We start from the raw sequence: 24902 nt of genomic DNA, 5'->3' as shown, positions 1-24902 counted from the left end.
AGCTAAACATGCTAGAAAAACGTTCATGAATGAAATTGTCATCTGTCTTTTTTTAAGTGAAGCTTTCACAGACACATAACTGAGAGTCTTAACTAACAATAACAGCTTGTGGTCCCACGAAATAAATCCACAGTATCAACCGGGGAAACCAAGTTTTCCCTTGCTCGTCATGCAACTGTATCCCCTTGTCTCACCAACTTCACCTTCCCAGAATCTCTGCTTCTTATAAACATTCCTGCAAATCTTTTAAACTTCCTTTTTATTTTCACTTTTCTACTTCCCGCACTGAATAAATAACACTACACCCCCCCATCCACATTCAGTGGAAAGTGAAACAATAAACAAAAACTAAGCACATGATCTCCTTAATTGACCTTTTTACAAGCTAAACTGCAGCAAACCACAGAACGTACAAAATCATTCTATACACAAGGGAGGAATTTTAGGAAAGGTACTTAACATAAGGTATTGCTCACAGCAGAATTTCTTCCATCATAACATCATTTTGCCTGTGGGTTAAAATGATGTCAGAGGTATTTCTAGATAATATTTTCTTACTCACACATTTAAGCCTTTCCTTCTTGTCACTTAAAGAACATCCACTACTTTCTCTAAAATCATCAAATGTCAGCTTTTCAACCAATACAGTATTGAAAACTTTCTGAAATTACTTAGTTAACTTGAAGCCTAAGCAACAGTCCAACTTTGACAACAATAATTATATCCCCAGATTTTTTTTACCTAGCCACAACAAACTTCAGCGAAAAACAAATTCAACTCATATCCATATAATAAATCTTGTGTTAAAACATCAGAGAGTCATTTTTGGTTAAGAAAAGAAAGCAAAAGAACTCAGTAAGATCATTAATAACTGTTCCAGTAATGACACAGCAATCAATGACAAGAAGGAAATTCTGTAACCTAAAGCCTTCCGCACATTCTTCTTGGCTGAGAACTGAGTAGACAAACACATTATTTCACAGAGGCTTAAACGTCAGCTGGAGCCAAAAAGCAGTAATAAGCTTCCTAGTTCTGGATATCAGAGAGCTGCAGTCAGACACTCCAGGTCTGCACAACAGAGCACCATATATGGCAATGATCTGACGTAATGGGCTATTGGCTAGAGGATGCAAAGAGCACATCTCTCATTGTTTGGTGTTACTGTTGGAATGTTCACATCGCTGATGAGTGGAAAGCTGAATCGCATCATCTTATTCCCTGAGTGCTTTTATTCCCACAGACAAGAAATGGAACTTCAGGCTTCAGATAGAGGAGAAACAATGTTTTGAGTGGTAAACTTTTATTTTCAAAGCGTTCTTTAAAATTTCTATTTCCGATGAAACCAGAAATACAGCTGCCAAAATACGTGGTGTTCAAGTTAAACTCTGGTAAACTCTACCTTCGTTGTGTAAAGAAATGATCTTGGCATGTGGGGTAGCTGGGGTAGGGAGGGTGGGGGGTGTACATGAGAGGCGGGGATAATAGCAATAATCTTGGCAGAAGTTATTTCTTTAATAGAAGAGGAAACAGCAAAACAGTGCATTTAACTTGTCTGCGAATAATGTTGGTAATGCGTTTGTAGATTTAACTGTCTTTCAAAAATATATAAACTGACAACTCACAGAGTATATTGTGAAGTTTAACTAGTGATGGAAGTCATATTTCTTGTTTTAATGTAAATTGATCAGTAATGTAGCAATTTAATTTTCACCTGTAAGTACTCACAGCATTGTTTTAGCGTGTTATTAGGTGGCAAGCTTTTTTCAGTATACTCTACATACGGAAAAAAAGATCTTTGGTAATATACTTTAAGTTTGGAATATTGAATACTTTGATAATGGAATACTGAACTTTGATATATAAAGCATATTAATTTCAGAAAGAAGTTCATCTCCTTTATGTTAATGTCATGACTGAGTCCCTATGATTAAATTAGCCAAGAATGATGTTTTAACTATAAAGGCAGAAATCCCCTACCATATGAGTACTCTGTCGTAACTCCTCTTATGCATGTTCTTAATTAAAGTACACTGCAGCTATGTTCCATAATTCTTTTTAAAATACACGTGTTCCATAATGCTTTTTATAACAAGCAATTTTTTCCATAGTCTTGTTCAATGAAAAGGCCATCAACAAGAATTGAAACTAACTTTCTACTCCTATCATCTGAGCATATCTATTAGAACAAATGGTTTTTAAACATCACATTTATTAACCTAGGCAACGCATCAGGAAAACATTGCATGTGCCTTCTTGTGAACCAAGTAAATTTTAATTCATGCAACCTTTTGGCAGAACATTTGGGAAAACATGCAAAGTAGGTTTTACGCAAAAGAATACTTTTTGTTATCTTGACATGCTGTTTACAAAAGCTACGTATGAAGAATATGTTGACTGTAGTCTGATCGAGTTTGATAAATGTCATTAATTAAAGTGTATGCAAAAGTTCCATCTTGTGCTGGTAAATATTTTCAGCACACAGGTAAAAAGAGATCCCCAACATCACATGGAATAACTAAGAATAGAGAATGAATTTATGACTACTAATATGTAACACCTTCTAATAACAAGCATTATCTGCAAACTAATCAATCAGTAAGTGGGTATAAGTTACTTCATTTATATCAGAATCTACTTATGTGGTCTGATTTCATACTTCAGCTTTATTAAATAATAACAAAGAAAATGACAACTGTAAATGGCAGCAGCCAAAATGAAAGGTGTTCTTTAAGGGGATGTGCACCTCAAGTATTTTTTCACCCCAACACTAAAGCCCAACTTTGGGCAATTGGTTCAATTTTCTAGGCCTTCAGCTTATGTAATTGAAAACTTTAACTATTTTTTGAAGTTGCCTCATACTACCCATCCCCCATCAGCATGGAACATTACAGACTTTAGTATAGCAGGCGAGAATCTTCAGGATAATACAGTTCTAATTATGTGTTTGCAGCCGTCTGTCCGGGGGCAGTGGCAATTAAACACGTTCAGAAAATCATCAGGTGAGGGAAACAACTTGCAAAACATTGCAATCATGACGCATCTATTTAACTCAAACTGTTACATAAAGGCCAACTGGAAAAAATATGGATGAGAACTAGGTTACTTCAATAATGCCACATTAATGACTTTAGGAATTTATATTATCCTTTGAAATCTTGAAAAGTGGATGATAGGTAAATAAACACGAGGTTCAAGTTTTTATGCTTAATTTCTGAGAAAAAACAGAGGTTTAGCTACTAAAGTTCTTTAAAATTATGGAATGTTATAATGGGAAAGATACACAGAATATTTCAATGTATAGAGCGGTTTAACCAGAGACTATGAAATCCAGCAAGATATTGAGATGAAATTCCATTACACAAAGATCGTCTAGAACATGGAATATCCTTCCAATAGCATGGAGCATTTAAGATGAGGCTGTTCAGGGCTGATGGGAGAAGAAATGGAGAGTTAGCATGATGAATTTAGATGAGGAAAGATGGTAGGATGTTCGGAGCATATATGCTGCATGGACCAGAATGTTCTTTTGTGTAAATTACTTCCAATCTTATTTAGTTCAAAGCAACATTTATAAATGAACCAGCAGTTTATCAAATCTTCATCCTGCGTCAATACTTCTTTTCAAATCCCATGAAGATGAGGTGAGTTACTAAAACGCAATGAGAGGTACATTACTCTTCTAAATATGTATATTTACATCTCCCTACATAGAATGCACTTTTGTATGCCTCTTCCCATACTTTTTCTCGACGTTCGCAAATTGTGGAGATGTTAACAGAATAAGTACAATTAAGAAAATAATTCAAATAGTCAGTTTGTACGAACTAGGAATAATTCATATATACCCAAAGGTGGACATTTCTCCTAGTTCAGATAACCTTAAAACTCAATCCTGCTGATGAAAACAAAACCAAACAAATTCAACCAAACTATTCAACTGGAAAACAACTGATTTATGCAAAATTACAATTTTCTAGTGACAAGCACGTCTGCTAAGACAATACACGTATCACACCATGTCTTGCAGCACTTTAACTTATCTTTCTTGCAAGTCATCGTAATTTTGAGGTCGTAACAACTCATGAAACTCAACAATCTATCAAACATTATAACATGAACAGTAAAGTATGAAATATACAGAGATGTTTGAACTGCAAAACTAATGATATAATTCATCTAAACATGTCAATTTCAATGAAACTATTCATTTAAAACACTGATAAAACATACAGCTAATTTTTGTTATAAACACTTTATTTCAACGCACTAAATGCAAAAAGTTGTCTACATGCAAACACCTATAAGCAGCCAGTGACTTACTCTAGGACTACCATAAAAAAGCTTCTGAATTCTATTACTAGATACTTAAACATTTCCTTAAAAGATTTTTAACGTTACAAATTATAATGATTTTCCAACATTACAACTTCAGCCAAACTGCAGCTCCTTATTGTGTAATTATTAATTTTCAGAGATGTTCATTAAACATATAATAACTAAAATTCTAGTGCTCTTATGACATGTTACTATGGATTATTTAGGTACAAAAAAGTTTAAGTGGTTGATTATTTTATAATACTATTATGGTACAACTATAATGGCTTCCCAACATCACTTGCAAAATACATGAAGACCAACATGTGAAACCATTAAGATATCACCTAAAATCTGCAGGTTTATATATGACATCTTCTGGATTTAAACTGCTCAAAGAAATACAAAACTAAATTTTAAAAAAAGTATGGGTTTGGCAATGATTTACAAATTGAATTGTTAAAATTAAAAATTTTTGAATGGGATAAGTTTTGAAACACAAGCTAGTATACATAGGGATTTAATTGGTAAAGTGAAAAAGAAAAGCAGGTCTTCAAAATTTCACTTTGGTCACTGCTAAGATTCAGGAGGTATTTGTATCTTTAAATGTGATGTAACCATTAACTGCATGATTTTCTGCATATACAGCTTGTAGGATTCAGACTCAACAACTTTTCCAGTCTGATCAAGAAGCCATAAACGTTCAAAGTGCCTAATACAAAATCAAAACACACATATAGCCCTGGGATTTAAAATTGTAATCTGGTTGGGAAGCCAGTAATACCTCTTACACTAAATCATCACACTGGTAGTTTGAGGATACATCATCTAGCAGAAGGGAAACAGTGCATATGCCTTATTTAGATTGCAATTTAACCCCAGCACACAAGTCCGCAAAAACTTACATTGCTCCCTCTAATACAACAAGCGCCTTGCAAATCTCAATGCCAAGAAAATCACCAAAGTTTTGATGAAGTGATTTTCCTAGGTTTTAACATGTTAAATTATAAAGCGCTGTTTTCTCAAAGATTTTTAATTCACATTACATTTATTTTCCTCCTCTATCAGCCCTGTAACAAAAAAAATCGCTTTGCAAGTTTCTTCCCCAAAGTTCTGAGGTTAAATTGCTAATTGACCCCAGAACTCAGTAAAATAACTGTAATGTGAACCAGGCTACAACCATCTACTGAAAACATGACATCACTTGCAGCCAATAAGCAGCAACTACTCCCTTCACTGGGAACATTCTTCTGACAGTAGGTTTTTCTTTTCTAATTTTATACAAGAACACTAAAAATGTAGCCAGCACTTAAAATGCTGCTTGGTCTTCTCAGTAACAGTATAATAGCCTTGTTTGCCCCTTTGCTAATACCTTTGCTTACTGAAGATTCAGAAATGAACAAATAAATGTTGTAGTATAAATACCTCAGATACAAGCCGTTCAATCAAAAAATGTTTGAAACAAAGTGATTTAACAGAAGTTTCCTTTGTACTATGACTTGTAAATAATGTTCAATAACATCCGCTGTTAGTCCAATGAGCTTAGGCTATATTTGTAGCTTTCATTGATTACACAAGGAAAAACAACAAAAAGGTCTGAAAATCTGCATAAAAGTTAAGTAACTACTACATGACTGCAAATTGCTGGGCCAAATATATTCTTTAGAACAGAAATACAAATTCAGGCACACACAAAGAAGTACATGCTTCTTTTCACAATCCACAGAAATTTATGACTAAATTTAATCATGCCTGCTTGGAAGATGCTGTGGTGCTCATGAAACACTGACATCTTTTGGAAGTTCTCATATTATCTTGATCCTGAATGGGAAAGTGGAATCCCCCTCAGAGCTCAATAGGGACATGCTATAATATCACAAAATCTGCTGCAGTGGAGTTACTGGAGGAGGAATGCAATTTTAACCTGGAAGCTCAGGAAGTTATTGTGACACCCCCATCAGATAACATATTGCAAAGGGAAATGAGGGCCAGAAATGTTTCTTCTTCCTTCTGGGACTTGGATAAGAAATAATCCTCTGGGCACCACAAAGAAGGCTTGGGCCTCTTTGTTCCTTGGTTTTGAACCTCCTGCAACTACAAAGATTATCCGAAACCACACTGACAACAAAAGACAGTTCCTTGGTCCTGGCAGCAGCATCCAATTGCTCAAAATTCTTTCAAATGCTGGTTAGATGCCACATTTCCAGTTTCAGGTGGGAGACCGACTATACCGATAAGGATAAGGACCTCCTAGGACACATGTTGAGGAAGTACAAACAATTTGCTCTCCCCCTTGGTCCCTATTTGTGTAATTTCTAATTCAGGCTAGAAATGAACTTTAGAAGCAGAATACAGGCAAGTGAACTAAGAGCACTTCCATAGTAAATTAAGAGCTTTTATGGACCCTCATTAAAATTTTATTGTCATCTGAACTGGACCTCTTTTTTAAATCTTCCAAGTTAACTGAAACTCAAAAGTATCTGTTCTGCCAAATGATCTTCTTCACAAAATAAAGTTTATTATTACCATCAGTCCAATTCTTTTTCAAATTCAAGTAGTAGGCAGCCGTCGATCCCAGGAGATCATGGGCTTGTGCCTCTAGTGGACTGTGTCCTCTCCAGGGTACAAGCCTGGGCAGGAAGATTGGAAGATTTGAAGATCTGGCTGTTGCTCGTGCAGTGGGTTCCCCCTCTCCACGTCACTGATGTAGTCCAAGGGAAGGGCAAGCGCTAATATTGCCTGGCACCAGTGTCGTCGCAGAGGTTGCCAGAGTACAGTTGTGAACAATATCAAACTGCCTTAGGGACCCTGGCTCTGGATTTCTTTCTCAGAGTTTACTCCCGAAGCCCTTCCCATGGTGGGTATGGCTGCAAGGCAGTGGAGGTTTAAAATCAGAGTTTTCCTTCTCCAAATAGTATATTGTAAATTTTAACACAATTATATATTAATAAAAAAAACAAACTTTAAAATTTTCAGTTCAATTACCACATACAGTCATTTTGATTTGGGCCGCATGAAGATCTGGTCATATTTTAATACAAACACAATTATTGTTGCAAAAGCAAAAGGACCACAAGTGCTAGAACCCTGACAGAAAAAGAAACCAAAATGTGGAAGTATTCAGTAAGTCATGTAGTATTTGTGGAGAAAGAATCAGAGTTAATATTAACGTAGTTTCTATTTTCACAGGTGCTGCCTGGCTTGATGAACAAATTATAATCTTCTGTGTGCCACATTTTGCAACATGTAGCACAAATTCTGGGACGGGCATACCCTTTTATTTTCAAGTTGTGTAAACTAGCCAGTTATTATCCAGATATTGCGGACAAGAGGCTATACCTTTCCCACAGGGCAGCTTGCCAAATTCAGATTTCAGACTGAAAATAATCAGAGTTAAATATTTCTTTCATAGAATACAAAACAAGTTCTGGTTAAATCTTAAGGCATGTTTAACCTGAAATAAATATACTGAATCGGCCTCAGTCAATTACCATATAAAATTCTGGGCATAGCATTTCATAGAGGCCTTTGAGAGGATGTAGCAAATTTACAAGAATGACACTAGAGGAGAGGAACTTAAGTTATGTGGAGATAATCAGGAAGCTTGAATTGCTCTCCTTAGATCAGAGGTGAGTAAACCATGAAGGGTTTTAATAAGAGTATACATGTTTAAGTCGATTCTGTTATAAGGAGGCTCAGAAACCAGACGGCACAGATTAAATAAGAGAATGATGAGCACGTAAATCCTGATTACTTTCAGCAATTGATTTTCAGCTTCACTATTATTATAGCAAATAAAAACTAAGGTCTTCACTAACTAATTTCTAGCCCTATTGTAAGTATGTACTAAACAGACGATAACAAGCAAAATTCATTTTAAAAATTCTAATTAAATTTGGGAAGAGAATAGACTATTGGGTAGTTGCGTGTTGCATTCCAATGGAATGGAAAGTGATGATCGGCAGACACAAAAAGTACCGGAGAGGCTGGAAATCTAGAGTCATACACACAATGCACTGGAGGAGCTCAGTGGGTCAGGGAGCATTTCGGGCTGAGATCCTTCATCGGGACTGGAAAGGAAGAGGGAAGAAGTCAGAATAAGAATGTGAAGTACCAGGTGGCTGGTGACAGATGAAGTCAGGAGAGGGGGAGGAGTGAAGTAAAGAGCTGGGAAGTTGATTGGTGGAAGAGATAAAGGGTGAGAGAAGAGGGAATTTGAGAGGAGAGGACAGAGGACCATGGAAGAAAGGGAAGAGGAGGAACACCAGAGGGAGGTGATAGGCAGGTAAGAAGAGAACGTGTGAGAGGGAAACAAGAATGGGGAATGGTGAAGGAGAGGAGTTGGGGGACAATTACTAGAAGTTTGACAAATTGATGTTCATGCCATCAGGTTGGAGGCTACCCAGACAGAATATAAGGTGCTGCTCCTCCAACCTGAGTGTGCCCTCGATGTGACAGCAGAGGAGGACAGGGTGTTTCCAAAGATAAGTTGCTTACAAAGATTATTTTTTTTAAAAACCATGCTGGGTGCAAACATGACTATTTAAATTTGATGATGATGCTGATGATTATTGTGATTGTTAGACAATAATGTCAGATTCAAAAGAATTTGATATGTTCAGTTTGGAGGGAGAGGCAGGAAGCTGAACTAACATACAAGATGTTGTATAATGTTGATGTAAAATGATAAAGTTAGACATGGCAGTACATTGTGGGAATATAAAAGCAAGTTTTGTTCGTCTGTGGAAAACAAAATACGAAGGGATCAAAAGCTACTTGTTAGAACAATACTGAAACAATACACCACAGTACAGGATGTGAAGTTACAGAAATAAACATCAATCATCCTGAGTAAAATACAAGCATCTCGAACTTAAGAGGGAGCAGTCTGCCTTTGAAAATAGTAGAGTTCTTAGAAAACAAAGGCTGGAGGTGATAATCAATCTTACTGCTTGGAGAAAGTGACTGTTTTTGTGTCTGGTGGTCCTGCCGTATGTTACGTAGCCTCCTCCCTCATCCATGTGCAGGGTGTGTGAGATCCTTCATGATGTTACTGGCCCTTTTCTGGCACCTTTCTGTATAAATGTCTTTGACAGCAGGTAGGCTAGTGCCAGTGATGTGCCGGGCAATTTCGACTACCCGTTCTAGAACCTTCTTGTCCACCACAGTGCAATTTCCATACTAGGCAGTGATGCAGCTTGTTAGGATGCCCTCTATTGACATGGCTCCAGGGTGACCAAGGATGGGAGCTCAACATTCAGGGATATTCGATATTCAGCAGTGATAGACATGAAAGAAAAGGAGGTGGGGTAGCATTGCTAGTTAGAGAGGAGTTTAACGCAATAGAAAGGAAGGACATTAGCCAGGAGGATGTGGAATCGATATGGGTAGAGCTGCATAACACTAAGGGGTAGAAAACGCTGGTGGGAGTTGTGTACAGGCCACCTAACAGTAGTAGTGAGGTTGGGGATGGTATTAAACAGGAAATTAGAAATGTGTGCAATAAAGGAACAGCAGTTATAATGGGTGACTTCAATCTACATATAGATTGGGTGAAGCAAATTGGTAAGGGTGCTGAGGAAGAGGATTTCTTGGAATGTATGTGGGATGGTTTTTTGAACCAACATGTCGAAGAACCAACTAGAGAGCAGGCTATTCTAGACTGGTATTGAGCAATGAGGAAGGGTTAATTAGCAATCTTGTCGTGAGAGTCCCCTTGGGTAAGAGTGACCATAATATGGTGGAATTCTTCATTAAGATGGAGAGTGACATAGTTAATTCAGAAACAAAGGTTCTGAACTTAAAGAAGGGTAACTTTGAAGGTATGAGACGTGAATTAGCTAAGATAGACTAGCATATGACACTTAAAAGGTTGACGGTGGATATGCAATGGCAAGCATTTAAAGATCACACGGATGAACTACAACAATTGTTCATCCCAGTTTGGCAAAAGAATAAATCAGAGAAGGTAGTGCACCCGTGGCTGACAAGGGAAATTAGGGATTGTATCAATTCCAAAGAAGAAATATACAAATTAGCCAGAAAAAGCGGCACACCTGAGGACTGGGAGAAATTCAGAGTCCAGCAGAGGAGGACAAAGGGCTTAATTAGGAAAGGGAAAAAAGATTATGAGAGAAAACTGGCAGGGAACATAAAAACTGACTGTAAAAGCTTTTATAGATATGTGAAAAGAAAAAGATTGGTTAAGACAAATGTAGGTCCCCTGCAGACAGAAACAGGTGAATTGATTATGGGGAGCAAGGACATGGCAGACCAACTGAATAACTACTTTGGTTCTGTCTTCACTAAGGAGGAAATAAATAATCTTCCGGAAATAGTAGGGGACAGAGAGTCCAGTAAGATGGAGGAACTGCGGGAAATACATCTTAGTAGGGAAGTGGTGTTAGGTAAATTGAAGGGATTAAAGGCAGATAAATCCCCAGGGCCAGATAGTCTGTATCCCAGAGTAGTTAAGGAAGTAGCCCAAGAAATAGTGGATGCATTAGTGATAATTTTTCAAAACTCTTTAGATTCTGGACTAGTTCCTGAGGATTGGAGGGTGGCTAATGTAACCCCGCTTTTTAAAAAAGGAGGGAGAGAAAAACCGGGGAATTACAGACAGGTTAGCCTAATATCGGTGGTGGGGAAAATGCTAGAGTCAGTTATCAAAGATGTGATAACAGCACATTTGGAAAGTGGTGAAATCATCGGACAAAGTCAGCATGGATTTGTGTAAGGAAAATCATGTCTGACGATTCTCATAGAATTTTTTTGAGGATGTCACTAGCAGAGTGGATAGGGGAGAACCAGTGGATGTGGTATATTTGGATTTTCAAAAGGCTTTTGACAAGGTCCCACACAGGAGATTAGTGTGCAAACTTAAAGCACACGGTACTGGGGGTAAGGTATTGATGTGGATACAGAATTGGTTGTCAGACAGGAAGCAAAGAGTGGGAATAAATGGAACCTTTTCAGAATGGCAGGCAGTGACTAGTGGGGTACCGCAAGGCTCAGTGCTGGGACCCCGGTTGTTTACAATATATATTAATGACTTAGATGAGGGAATTAAATGCAGCATCTCCAAGTTTGCGGATGACACGAAGCTGGGCGGCAGTGTTAACTGTGAGGAGGATGCTAAGAGGATGCAGGGTGACTTGGATAGGTTAGGTGAGTGGGCAAATTCATGGCAGATGCAATTTAATGTGGATAAATGTGAAGTTATCCACTTTGGTGGCAAAAACAGGAAAACAGATTATTATCTGAATGGTGGCCGATTAGGAAAAGGGGAGATGCAACGAGACCTGGGTGTCATTATACACCAGTCATTGAAAGTAGGCATGCAGGTACAGCAGGCGGTGAAAAAGGCGAATGGTATGCTGGCATTTATAGCAAGAGGATTTGAGTACAGAAGCAGGGAGGTACTATTGCAGTTGTACAAGGCCTTGATGAGACCACACCTGGAGTATTGTGTGCAGTTTTGGTCCCCTAATCTGAGGAAAGACATTCTTGCCATAGAGGGAGTACAAAGAAGGTTCACCAGATTGATTCCTGGGATGGCAGGACTTTCATATGATGAAAGACTGGATCGACTAGGCTTATACTCGCTGGAATTTAGAAGATTGAGGGGGGATCCAATTGAAACATATAAAATTCTGAAGGGATTGGACAGGCTAGATGCAGGAAGATTGTTCCCGATGTTGGGTAAGTCCAGAACAAGGGGTCACAGTTTGAGGAAAAAGGGGAAGCATTTTAGGACCGAGATGAGGAAAAACTTCTTCACACAGAGAGTGGTGAATCTGTGGAATTCTCTACCACAGGAAACAGTTGAGGCCAGTTCATTGGCTATATTTAAGAGGGAGTTACATATGGCCCTTGTGTCTAAAGGGATCAGGGGATATGGAGGGAAGGCTGGTATAGGGTTCTGAGTTGGATGATCAGCTATGATCATACTGAATGGCGGTGCAGGCTCGAAGGGCCGAATGGCCTACTCCTGCACTTATTTTTTATGTTTCTATTGTGTCTCTGTAGAATGACTTGTGTATGGATGTGCAAAGTCCAGCTTTCTTCAGCCTCCTCAGAAAGCAGAGGAATTGGTGAGTTTTCTTGACTGTGTAAGATGGGTTCTGGGACCATGACAGGTTGTGTGTTTGATGTGCACACCCAGGAGTTTGGAACTGCTTGCATTTTCCACTGCTGTGCTGCCGATGTAAAGAGGGGTGTGAGAGGTGCAAGTTCTCCTGAAATTGATAACTATCTCCTTTGTCTTGTTGACATTAAGGAAGAGGTTATTTGCCTGGTACCAGATGGGACAACAATTATCTAACCCGTTAGAGAGCATTCACCACACTTCTGACGTGTTTTGTTGGTGGAAAGGGGAAAAGCTTTGGAAACTTATACTTTTTAAAAAAAAATTTCATTAACAGAATGTAGATTTCACTGATATTCATGGTCTGTCCCTAATTGCTCTTGACATGGTAGTGATGAAGCCAGTTCCTTCAATTGCTATAATTGATATCAGGAGGTGAAAAAATTGCTGCAAGATTCTGACCTCTGACTTCTTCTTGCGATTGTGTTTATGCGGACAGTCCAATTCAATTTTTGTGCTCATAGGATGTTGAAGGCAGGGGATTAGGTAATGATGATTGAGTAGAACCCCTCGGGAAATGGTTAAGCATTCTCAAGTTCGTTTGGCCATTTCTTGGCACTTGTCCATGCCCAAACCCGTCCAATGTGAGCACATTGCTGCATTAAAGGAGCTTCAAGATGAAAGTAACACTGTACAATTTTGGGTAAATATCCATAAAGACAGGATCATCATGGAAGATGGCATCAATGAAGCTGCTGAAGTGATCAGGCTAAAGATATGTTTGGACCAAGACTGGAATCATACTATATTGGCAAAAACTTAAAATGTCATTGGTTTTTGCTAGCTGATAACTGTGAAACCTGGCATCACTTTTCTGATGATGGACGTAAGGCGAACCAAGAGGAAATAAGCTAAACTACACTTGTCCTGTACTTGTGCACAGAACATGCCTGGGTAATTTTCTGTAGTATTGCAAGCATGCCCTAATTGGTTAATTACTCACAACTAGTCATGACTTGGGTGAAATTGCAGAGATTTGAACTAATCTTCTGGCTGTGGGCTCTGTAACTTTTCTCTGAAGTATGCTTTGCCTGCTGTGAACAAGCAAGTAATCCTATACTATATTTTCACCAGGTCAGAAGATCGTTATATGTTCTTGATACTGACAGACCCTTCTGCACTAAATCAGGGTTAGACACATGACCATGCTCAACTTGTCTGGTTTAAAATTGATCAATCTACCCTAAATTCAAGCCATTAAGCCCAGTTAACAGTGGGTCTTAACACATGAATACAGAACTCTGTCTCCATGAGACTTAGCAGTGGCATTCCTCTCCACTCTTAAAGTGGAAAAATGCATTAGCAACAGATAAATTGTCATGGTTGAGGTGAAAGGGCTTTCCCTTGTATTGGTTATCTCATTTGCCTACTGGTAATTGCACCTTCTGTGACATATCCAGCCTCAGTCAGTACTGGTAATACTGAGCTACTTTAGATGGTGGTTATTGAAATCCACACTCAGACAGCCCTTACACAATGCTTCTTCAAAGTGCTCATATAAATGCCAAGTCAGCTGATATGGCATGTTTCCTTCTCTAATTGAGGTTTGATTATTGGATAAATGGGATCTTAAAAGCCTAACCACAATGTTGTTAGAGAGTTTTTAAACTGCTGAATTTCTGCACAAAGATAATTCATTCACCGATCTCCTCTTGTTTCAAAAGTCCTGTTTTCACTTCAATTTGATTTTCTCCATGAGTGTTCCTGTTTATACATCTGTTCCCTTATATTGCTTAATCTGCTTTCTAGAACATGAATGAAGATAATGCAAGCCATTTTAATTATAAAATAATTTCAGACATTTACCATCACACTATTAATCTCAAAGCTGCTTGGAGCACAAAAATAATCAGAGTGAACATTATAAAGATTTTTTTAAGAACAAATGCAATATAGAATAACAAATGCCAGGACAATATCTTTCATGATCCTTCACAACACTCCCATTTTCAAGGAATTTAGTGAATCAAATTTCACCCTGAATTTTTCCTCATTCTCACTCCCACTGGCAACTGCTGAAATAATGTTTCTGGGCAACCATACAATTTCTAACACTTTATTCAAGAGATTAATATTTTATTCATGAGTTACCAAGTCATAAGAAAAGACAGATGTGAAATTACATGGATTTTCTTTTTATAACTGATTCAAAAAGTTACAGTCAATTAAGTTGAAATGTAATCATTGTAAGAAACAAAATGGTCCATTTCTAAACACCAGACCAAGTGACAACTTCCACGATCTCAGGTCAAGCCAAACACTTCCCATTAAATTATGTACCTCTGAAGTGTGAGCACTATACATTATGAAAACAAGGAAGGTGAAAGCAGTTCCAATAGTATTTTTCCAAAGGAATTTTCAAGAAAAGGAAAATAAAAACAAAAGTTCACAAAAATTACATTAAAGATATCCAAACAACTATTTTCTTTTTCAGAGTAAAGTCACTGATACAGCTGCATTCATTAAAAAAACTTGATAATACCATTTACAAATTGCATTTAGAAATTATTGGTTGGTAATTTAGTATTGCTTCATGCAATAATGCACCAATTAATCTACCCCAGAAAACAAATTCTAATATGGCTTGCTATTAATAGTGAATTTTGGCCATATCATCCAATGAGTATAAACTATTCAATATTATTACTGAAAAGAAGCACAATAAAGGTCATGGTTTATTTTTTAAATGTAATGCAGATAATAGGGATCATTTCATATTCAGATGTTTGTTGAATTTACAGATTTTTGCTGAAGTAATATATTCTGAATATAGCATTATTGTGTATTAACATAACTAATTGTAATTCAATAACTACAATGCTCACAACTCACTAGCCCTAAGCCACATGTCTCTGGAATATTGGAAGGAACCTGAGCCCCCAGAGAAAATCCACATGGTCACGGGGAGAACACGCAGACTCCTTACAGACCGCTGTGGGAATTGAACCCCAATCTTCCTGCTGACAATGAGGAATTGAGGATATTAAAAAATCATTTTGAACCTATGTAACCTCTGGCTAAAAGAATAATTGGGACTGAATAGGAATTTTTGAACTGAAGTAAACGCTTGTCTTCAGCAGTTAGCTAAAACCCAGTTTATACTAGTTCTCCGTTGGTCTGCAGAGAGACATTGAGAGTTTGATAACATTGTACATTGTACCCTCGTTTGAGTATGAGGAGGAGGAAGAGGGTTCACCAGTAAGGACAGGAATGAACATCTATCTGTAATTAAGTCAGGGCCTAGCAAAGGGAATAACTGATAAGGACTGGACAGTGCATCCATCTGTAATTAAACCTTGATTTAGCGGACTCTGTTATCTTAAGTAATTAAGTTTCCCACCAACAGACCTGGTGGGCATACCAGTCCAAATAACATCTTGCAACAGTAATGTATGGGGCTTACTATGTATAAATATACAGCTGTAACCCGACTAAGTGGGCCCACTTGTCAGATGGTGGCAGTACTTACATGCCTTCCCTCTGACAACTGGGTCTCAAGCTCCTGCAGGAGGGTGTGCAATAAACTGTTGTAACTATAAGAAGTTGGTCTCCCGAGTTTTATTCAGATTCAACTTTAACAACACTGTAATAACGTTACACTAACCACTATGGTACCATGCTGCCCATTATGTACTGTCTCTCAGGTAAGGAGGTCCTACTCTCTCCCCATGACTGCGTGCATTCCTTCCAGGTGCTCTGGTTTCCTCCCACAGTCCAAAGACGCACTGATTGGTAGGATAAGTGGTCATTATAAATTGTCCCATGATTAAGCTAGGATTAAGTCGTGGGATAGCTGGGCACTTGGCTCGAAGGGCCTATTCCACGCAGTATTTCAACAAATAAATAAATAAATATAGTGCAACCCTAGATGTCTGTGTTATCATTTACAAACTGCCATCAAGCCACATTAGGAAATTCATAGAAGGTGGAAGTTGTAAGGAGTAAGACCTAGCAAAGGAATTCCAAAGCAATTTCTGTCAGCACACTACGATCAACTGAAATCAATGATTACAAATAAATTTATACAGGTTGAGCTCACCTGCAATCAGATACATAAAATTCTATCAGGAGTCCTATTAATGCATCCTCTGTGCTTAAAATATAAAATAAATTTGGTGCATCAGCATAGAAAGCAGACGAAATGACTGTTTAAAATTTTATGGTGAAATACTTGAACTACTAAGACTAAGGGTTTTCTTGTTTCGCTGGATATAAAATGGAAATCAGTGATGCATAATTAATTATAAATATGAACAGAAGTAGGGGATAAGACTGAAGTGTAAAATATCTGTGAGGTTAGGAATTAAATATGACAAATCTTAATTTCATCACAAATACTTTAAATGAAAAGGAACTACTAATCACATTTCATTCCCATTTAGTTAACTAGGTACCAAAGAGAAGCAAGGATATTAACAACAAGTTTGGAGTAAAATACTAAGTAGTAACTCAGGCTTTTTACAAAAATAAGTACTAACTTCACTTATTTGCCAATGGGAAAATTTAACACAATTTTCATCATGAACAATTTTGCATATTTCTAATATTTTTGTTGATCCTATCAGAAAATTGAGAGAGTTGTACAATATTCAAGGAATAACTAGATTTAGAATATAATTCTATGGGATCTTAAATTTATTACGCTGTTCTTTCTCATTGCACATAAACGATTCTGAGCCAATTACATTTTGACAACATTATGAAAGAAAATATTTTCACATTGTCATTTGATAAATTCTACAATCACCATAAAATTATAAATATATTTAGCATCCACAGAGGGACTAGAAGCCTTTACATCTGATACACCAACTAATCCATTTTCTCCATTGGTGTTGATTGTTTTGTTAGGTTTCTAGCACATCCTGTTTTTGTTTTAGATGTTCAGTATCTTCAGATTTTTACTATTCAGTATAAAACGCTGAGCAGTCAAAATTGATTAACTGTACTAACTGTAATTATTTACTGTAATTAGCAAAATATTTTATTCAAATGTTTAAATGAAGCAATGGAACTATTTTGACAATATTTCAGTGAAACCACTGTTTCTTCTCCTTGCAGATTGAAAAAGCTCATTGACCAAGAAAAAGCATATCAGGTGAAAAAAGAACTAGAAAATGTCAAGAAAATTGCAAAGTTAAAGGAAGAGCTTACCAAACTGAAATCATTTACATTGATCCTTGTGGATGAACAGCAACGACTTTCAGAGCAGCTCAACCAACAAAATCAAAAAGTCCAGGAGCTATCCGTCATTGCACAGGAAGCTCAGGAAAAGCTAACAGCCTCTGAAGAAAGGTCAACTGAAGAAGAACATAAAGCGTTTGCTCTTGAGATTGAACTTCAAACACAAACCAGCAGATTTTATCAGGAACAGGAAACAACGATGGCAAAATTGACCAATGAGGAAAGCCAGAATCGGCAGCTCCGACTAAAATTGGCCACACTCAGCCGACAGATAGATGAGTTGGAGGAGACAAATAAATCACTGAAGAAAGCGGAAGAAGAACTGCAAGATCTGCGGGAAAAAATAAACAGAGGCGAGTGTGGAAATTCCAGCTTGAGGGCCGAGGTAGAAGTTCTACGGAAACGTGTCTTAGAAATAGAAGGAAAAGATGAGGAACTTTTAAAAATGGAGGACCAGTGCCGGGATCTCAACAGGAAATTAGAAAAGGAAGAAAGCCATAGTAGGAATCTAAAAACAGAGGTAGAGAAACTAAAGAAAAGAATAATGGAATTGGAAAAATTGGAGGATGCCTTCAGTAAAAGTAAACAAGAATGCTATGTGCTTAAATGCAATCTGGAAAAAGAGAAGAATCTATCAAAGCAATTAGCAAATGAATTAGAGACTTTAAAAGTAAGAGTTAGGGAACTTGAAGCAATTGAAAACAAACTAGAGAAAACCGAATTAGCCATGAAGGAGGACCTAAGCAAGCTTAAAACATTAACTGTAATGTTGGTTGATGAAAGAAAAAATATGGCGGAGAAGATGAGGCAAACAGAGGACAAATTTCAAAATGCGAATGCTCAGCTTCAAACAGAAGAAAATAAAGTTACAGTTGTAACAGAAAAACTTATTGAGGAAAGCAAAAAAGCACTGAAATCCAAAGCAGAATTGGAAGAGAAAACATATAATTTGACTAAGGAAAGAGATGAGCTTAAAAAGAAGCTGAAAGCTGAGGAAGAGCGAGGAAATGACCTTTTGTCCAAGTCCAACCTTATGAAGAGGAGACTCCAATCTCTTGAAGCAATAGAAAAGGAGTACTTCAGAAACAAAGGAAAACAAGAGTATGGCAAGTCCCCTTCTTGCTTACAAAAGGATGACAATAAAATCAGAGAATTAACTCATGACTCTCTGGAGCATAGGTACTGCGATGAGCAACAGCGGCTAAAATTAATGACAGGAGAACTTGAGACTGTGAAAAAGGAACTAGCTCGATACAAGCTAGCAGAAAAGAATGAATCAACCCAAGAACAAATCCTGTTTGACAGACTCAGTGAGGAACAGGCAAAATCAAGCCATCTAACAAGGGAAGTGGAAGCCCTCAAAGACAAAATTCATGAATATATGGCAACTGAAGATTTACTGTCTCATTTTAAAGCAGAGCAGGCATCAATGCAAAAAAAGTTGACTCAACAAGAAAATCGAAACAAAGAACTAGCAAGGGAAACTGAAAATCTTACCAAAGAATTGGAAAGGTACAGAAGGTTTAGCAAGAGTCTTCGGCCCGGCATGAATGGCAGGAGATTTGGGGAGTTCCAACTCTGTTCAAAGGAGATTCAGACTGATGCCATAGACAATGAACCACCTGATTATAAAAGCCTTATCCCTTTAGCGAAAGCAGTAGTGAATGGGAAAATATGCACAGAAAGTGAGGAGACTGATTATAGCACTCAAGATGATGACCAATCATTGCAAGTGAACTATAATTCATTAACTGTGAATACAGTCAATAATAATAAAAGGTCATGGGCTCCATCAATGAAGAACAATGAACCCTATGCCCAAAATGGAAAAACAGTATCAAAGCTGAATGGAAATCTGGCCCATCCAGGTGAATTGGTGCTTACTCAGAAACAAGGACAACCTCTTCACATAAAAGTAACACCAGATCATGGACAAAGTACAGCTACTCTGGAAATCACTAGCCCCACTTTAGAAAATTCTTTCTCCTACACCAGCACAGCAGTCATCCCCAACTGTGGTGTTCCAAAGCAAAGAATTACCATCATACAAAATGCCTCCCTCACACCTGTTAAATCGAAGGTAATGGATGGGTGCTCCACTCCAGAGCGTGCTTTGTCGCCCCTTGGCAGGACTACAACATCGAGATCAAAATCCAGAACTCCAGACTCACGTGGTTCATCGACTCCAGAACGAACAATGTCGCCTATTCAAATAGTTGCTGTACCTGCAAATTCCACACACTCACCGGATCGAACACTGTCCCCTGAGCCAGTGGAAACTGCTGCAGCTCACACCATCTTCAGAGTTTCACCTGAAAGGATACAAGGGCGTCAGATACAGAAGTCAAATACTAGCCCTAATGTAATTACCACTGAAGACAATAAAATCCATATTCACTTAGGTACTCCCCACATTCAAACAACCATACCTGTTTCAAGACCAATGAGCCCCTGCAGTTCAATCCAAGAGATCAGAACTCCAGCTATAACTAATGGGACACCAAATAAATCAACCAATAAAATCACCAGCAGCATTACTATCACACCAACAGCCACTCCTGCCCCACGCCATTCACAAATTACAGTAAGTAATGTCTATGATTAACCTCCCTTACCCAACCCACACCCCGATTAGAATAACAATCCTCTTAATTTCAGTATTAAAAGATCCACTGACATTTCCTGCATCTTTTGTTTTAATTTTAAATTGGTTTGTGCATGTTATGTATAAACCCTACACCTAATCAATATCCTTCTGGAATTGTGTGTACATAATTTAAACTGTAACTCCACAACATTAAAGACTTGCATAAGAGGTCAATTGCCATTTAATCTGCACCTGTATAAAATAAGAAAATTGTATTTGCTTCAAATGTTAAAAGACATAAAAAGATTCAGATATATGTTGTAATAGAGATAAACAGCTCAAATAGCAGTAAACATTAGAATGAATTTGCTTGTTGAGTTTCTTTTTTCCAACCTTTGCGCGTTTTAAAATATATTTTATCACTGGAAAATGTGAGATATGCTGTTCGGAAATGGTCTTTGTGCAAGAACTCTGCTTAAGCCATTTCAAGTTTAGTTGAATTGGGAGCCACAACAGATTATTTGACTTCAAGGACCACATTCAAATACAGTTAGCCCTGATTACTCTTGGTCCAGTAAATTATATTGCACAACAAAATTCAACGTGATCATTTGAAATTCCTCTGTGCTACTTTGAGAGTGCCACTCAGGGAGAGGAATCTTAAACAAATAAATGCCTTGAGCATTCATACATTTATCACTATAAAATCACGGATCCAGGCAGCAGTGTTGACATTTGAGGACAGGTAAGCAATATCACTCAGGTACGCATAAAAACAATGAGCATGATACTGAAAGAAAACACTATGGTACATACTGCATGGTTTTGTGAGACTGAAGTAACAATATTACAATTAAATGTTACAATCTGCTTGCTAATTGACCTTGAGGTGCTTGATTCTTTTTCCACAGAGATAAATGGTCACCTACAATTTTAGAACTAAACAGGTTAGAATCCAACAAGAAAATATCCATGTTCTAATAAAGTTAACAAAAATGTACATGTTGTCAAATGAAGCTCATCAATCACAGAATTTCAAATGCACTGAACCAGGTACTTGTTTCAGTAAGGTTAGCAAATTTGCCATTGTTGCAGAATAAATGTTACAGAATTTTCCAAAATTCAACCACCAGCAGTTAAAAACTGATAAAGAGTGCACTGTTGCAGTTTGCACCAAACATTCTTTAGAAAAATCTGTGAGCTGTGGTTTTAAAATAATTACCTCACATTTTAACACTCAAACCCAAGTAAATACTTAAGCTATGTTCTGTCTGGGACGAACAAGTTCAGACAGGGTAATATCTTATCTCTTAAGTAATATCTATAATAAGACCATAAAACCATAAGATACAGGAGCAGAATTAGGCCATTTGGCCCATTGAGTCTGTACTGCCATTTCATCATGACTGATCCGTTATTCCTCTCAACTTCAATCTCCTACCTTCTCCCCATGATTAGAGGCCCAGGGCCATCAAAACCTCCTCATATGATAAGACTTTCAATCCGGAATCATTTTCGTGAACCTCCTTTGAACCCTTTCCAATGTCAGCACATCCTTTCTAAGATAAGGGGCCCAAAAATGCTCACAATGCTCCAAGTAAGGCCTCACCAGTGCTTTATATCCTTGCTTTTATATTCTAGTCCTCTTGAAATGAAAGCTAAGATTGCACTTGCCTTCCTCACCACCGATTCAACCTGCAAATTAACATGTAGGAATCCGGCACAAGGACTCCCAAGTTCCTTCGCACCTTTGAATTTTCTCTCCAGTTAGAAACTAGTCTGTGCTTTTATTGTTTTAACCAAAGTACATGGCCATACACTTCCCAACACTGTATTCCACCTGCCACTTCTTTGCCCTTCTCCTAATCCAGCTAAATCCTTTTGTAGCCTCTCTTCCTCAAAACTACCCGTCCCTCCATCTATTTTCTTTTCGGCCGCAAACTTGGCAAACATAAGCCATCGATTCTGTCAACTAAGTCATTAGCATATAGCATAAAAAGGTGGTCCCAACGCAGATCCCTATGGAACACCACTTGTCACCGGCAGCCAACCAGAAAAGGCTAATTTATTTCCACTATTTGGCCTCCTGCCAATCAGCCAATGCTAGTATCTTTCCTGTAATACCATGGGCTCTTAACTTGTTCAGCGGCCTCATGTGTGGCCCCTTATCAAAGGCCTTCTGAAAATCCAAGTACACAACATCCACCATTTCTCCTTTGTCTAAACTGCTTCTTATTTCTTCAAAGAATTCCAACAGAATTGTCTGGTAAGATTTCCCTTAAAGAAACCATGCTGATCACGGCCTATTTTATCGCATGCTTCCAAGTACCCCAAAACCACATCCTTAACAATTGACTCCAACATCTTCACAGCCGCTGAGGTTAGATTAACTGCCTATAATTTCCTTTCTTCTGCCTCTCCTCCTTCTTGAAGAGTGGAGTGACATTTGCAAATTTCCATTCCTTTGGAACCAACCTGAATCAATTGATTCCTGAGAGATCATTACTAATGCCTCCACAGTCTCTTCAGCCTCTTTATGACTTTTTTAGTTCCCTTCTGTTGATTTTTAAAAGCTTCCCAATCTTCTGGCTTCCAACTAAATTTTGCTCTATTATATGCACTCTCTTTACTTTTTTTGTTAAATATTTTTTTCTCTCTATTTGGGTGCTTCTCAATCCATTTGTATTCTCTGCACTATCATTTAATTTCTACACATTCATTTACATTCTGTTCAATTTATGGTAAGAATTGAAAAGTGTTGATAATCGGAGGAAACTGGTGTCCATATAGTACATGATTCACGTAAAGTGCAAGTACAATAAGTAATGAGATAAGAAAATGATTTATTGATCTTCACTGCAAGGGGATTTGAGTACAAAAGTAAATACATTTTACTCTAATTATATTGAGCCCTGGCTAGACTGCACCTGGGAAGTGTGTACAGGTTGCCTTATCCATGGAAAGATGTATTTACCGAGGCGAGAATACAACAAAGGTTCACTAATTGAGGTTAGGTAAAGTAGGCTGGCCAATAATCACAGACATGCAAGCATAAGAGATGATCTCACTGAATTGTAAAAATAATTCTCGCGTGGCTCGACAGGATAGATGAAAGGGTGAGGTCTTCCCTGTCTGAGATATCTGGAAACAAAGGTAGTTGTCTCAAAAATAAAGCACCAGCTGTTAAGAATTGAGTTAAAAATGAATTTCTTCAAGAACAAAGTCGCCTGTCTTTGGAATTCAATACGCAAAAGAAAGCAGGCACTGAATATATACAAGGTTGATTTTTTTTTGACGTTAAGGGGATCAACAGGTACAGGGTTTGTGTGGGTAAACGACACTAGAGTAAAAGATCAGCAACAATCTTTTTGAATGTGTAGCAGGAACAGTGGTTGAATATGCAAGAAAATAAGGACAGGAGTAGGCCACCAGGCTCTTCAAGCCTGTTCTACCATTTAATATTAGAATCTCATCAAAAATAAAATTAGAGATACAAGTAAGATTCCTATAAACTGTGGAGACAGCAGAAGGCAGAAAACTAACAGGCATGCCAAAATTTTTTAAGTATCAAACCACATTGAGCTGAAAGGTGCTAGAAAATGCCTGCAGTTCTATGCTCAACATTTCAAAGTCCTGTGCAAACACATCCTGAACTCAAAGATCGAGCTCTGCTGGTAATTTCCTGGCTGAGCTTCAACATGGACTCCTTATGGAATCAAATAACAGAGAATGAATTTGTTGCAATTCCTGAGCATTTACACTCTATTAAACCAGCACTATATTAGACCAGGCAACACACACAAAATACTGGAGGAACTCAGCGGGCCAGGCATCATCTATGGAAAAGAGTACAGTCGGCTTTCGGGCGGAGACCCTTTATCAGGACCTGATGCTGCCTGCCCTACTGAGTTCCTAAAGCATTTTGTGTGTTGCTTAGATTTCTAGCATCTGCAGATATTCTCTTGTTTGTGACTATATTAAATCAGCAAAGGCACAGAAACCCCATTTTTTGTATGGAGAGGGATAACTATATTTCTTAAAATTTTTGTTTCAAGAAATATTACTAGGTGCTTTATTTATTCATTTTAAAAGAAAACATCCTTGGTTGACTAAATTTTTTAAATTACTTTTTGATACCTATGCATTCAGTTTCCATTATACCTATGAAATTTGGCTACACTGGGCATGTGGCCTTGTCAGTTCAATTTTTACCTATCAAGTTGTGGGAGTAGCTTATTCCAGACTAACAGTGCCAGTATACCTAACCTGGACCTCACCACATTGGATTTGGATGGTTCAACAAACATTTTGCAGTTTCCACCATGGCCTTACAAAATAGAATATACAGGTAGCTTGACATCTAGTCTTCTTCTTCTTCTTCATCATCATGTGCCTTGCGCGTTACACGCTTGGGCGATCATGGCCCTCCACATTGAACCATCCCATGCAGTGTCAACGATATTTCGCACACTTAGATCTGTTAGTTCTTTCACAGTGTCTATATATTTTCTTCCTTGCCTTCCTCTACTGCGTTTCCCAGGCATACGGCCTTGTAATGTAAGGCATTCTATTTCTCCCTTTCTGATGACATGGCCCAGGAATTTAAGTTTCCTTTCATTTAATGTTCTCATTAAAGATCTTTTTGTATGGGCATGTTGGAGTACTGTCTCA

General features: G+C 37.8%; 1 protein-coding gene across 6 annotated transcripts in view; it reads left to right on the top strand.

Moving 5' to 3' along the window:
• filip1l (filamin A interacting protein 1-like) overlaps positions 1–24902 on the top strand; it is a 215418-nt gene that overhangs the window by 168069 nt on the left and 22447 nt on the right. For 2 of the 6 annotated variants that reach the window (XM_063050513.1, XM_063050515.1), the window contains one exon: positions 17522–20228. In XM_063050513.1, coding sequence (XP_062906583.1) covers positions 17522–20228 — 2707 coding nt within the window. Of the gene's footprint in view, positions 1–1003; positions 1389–7646; positions 7944–13119; positions 13355–17521; positions 20978–24902 lie in introns of those variants that run through there. The other 4 variants (XM_063050517.1, XM_063050516.1, XR_010018289.1 and 1 more) reach the window with 4 other exon arrangements.

The sequence above is a fragment of the Mobula hypostoma genome, chromosome 6 (genome assembly GCF_963921235.1).
Source record: "Mobula hypostoma chromosome 6, sMobHyp1.1, whole genome shotgun sequence".
NCBI classification, from domain to species: Eukaryota; Metazoa; Chordata; class Chondrichthyes; order Myliobatiformes; family Myliobatidae; genus Mobula; species Mobula hypostoma.
This window is presented reverse-complemented; position numbering and strand designations above follow the sequence as displayed.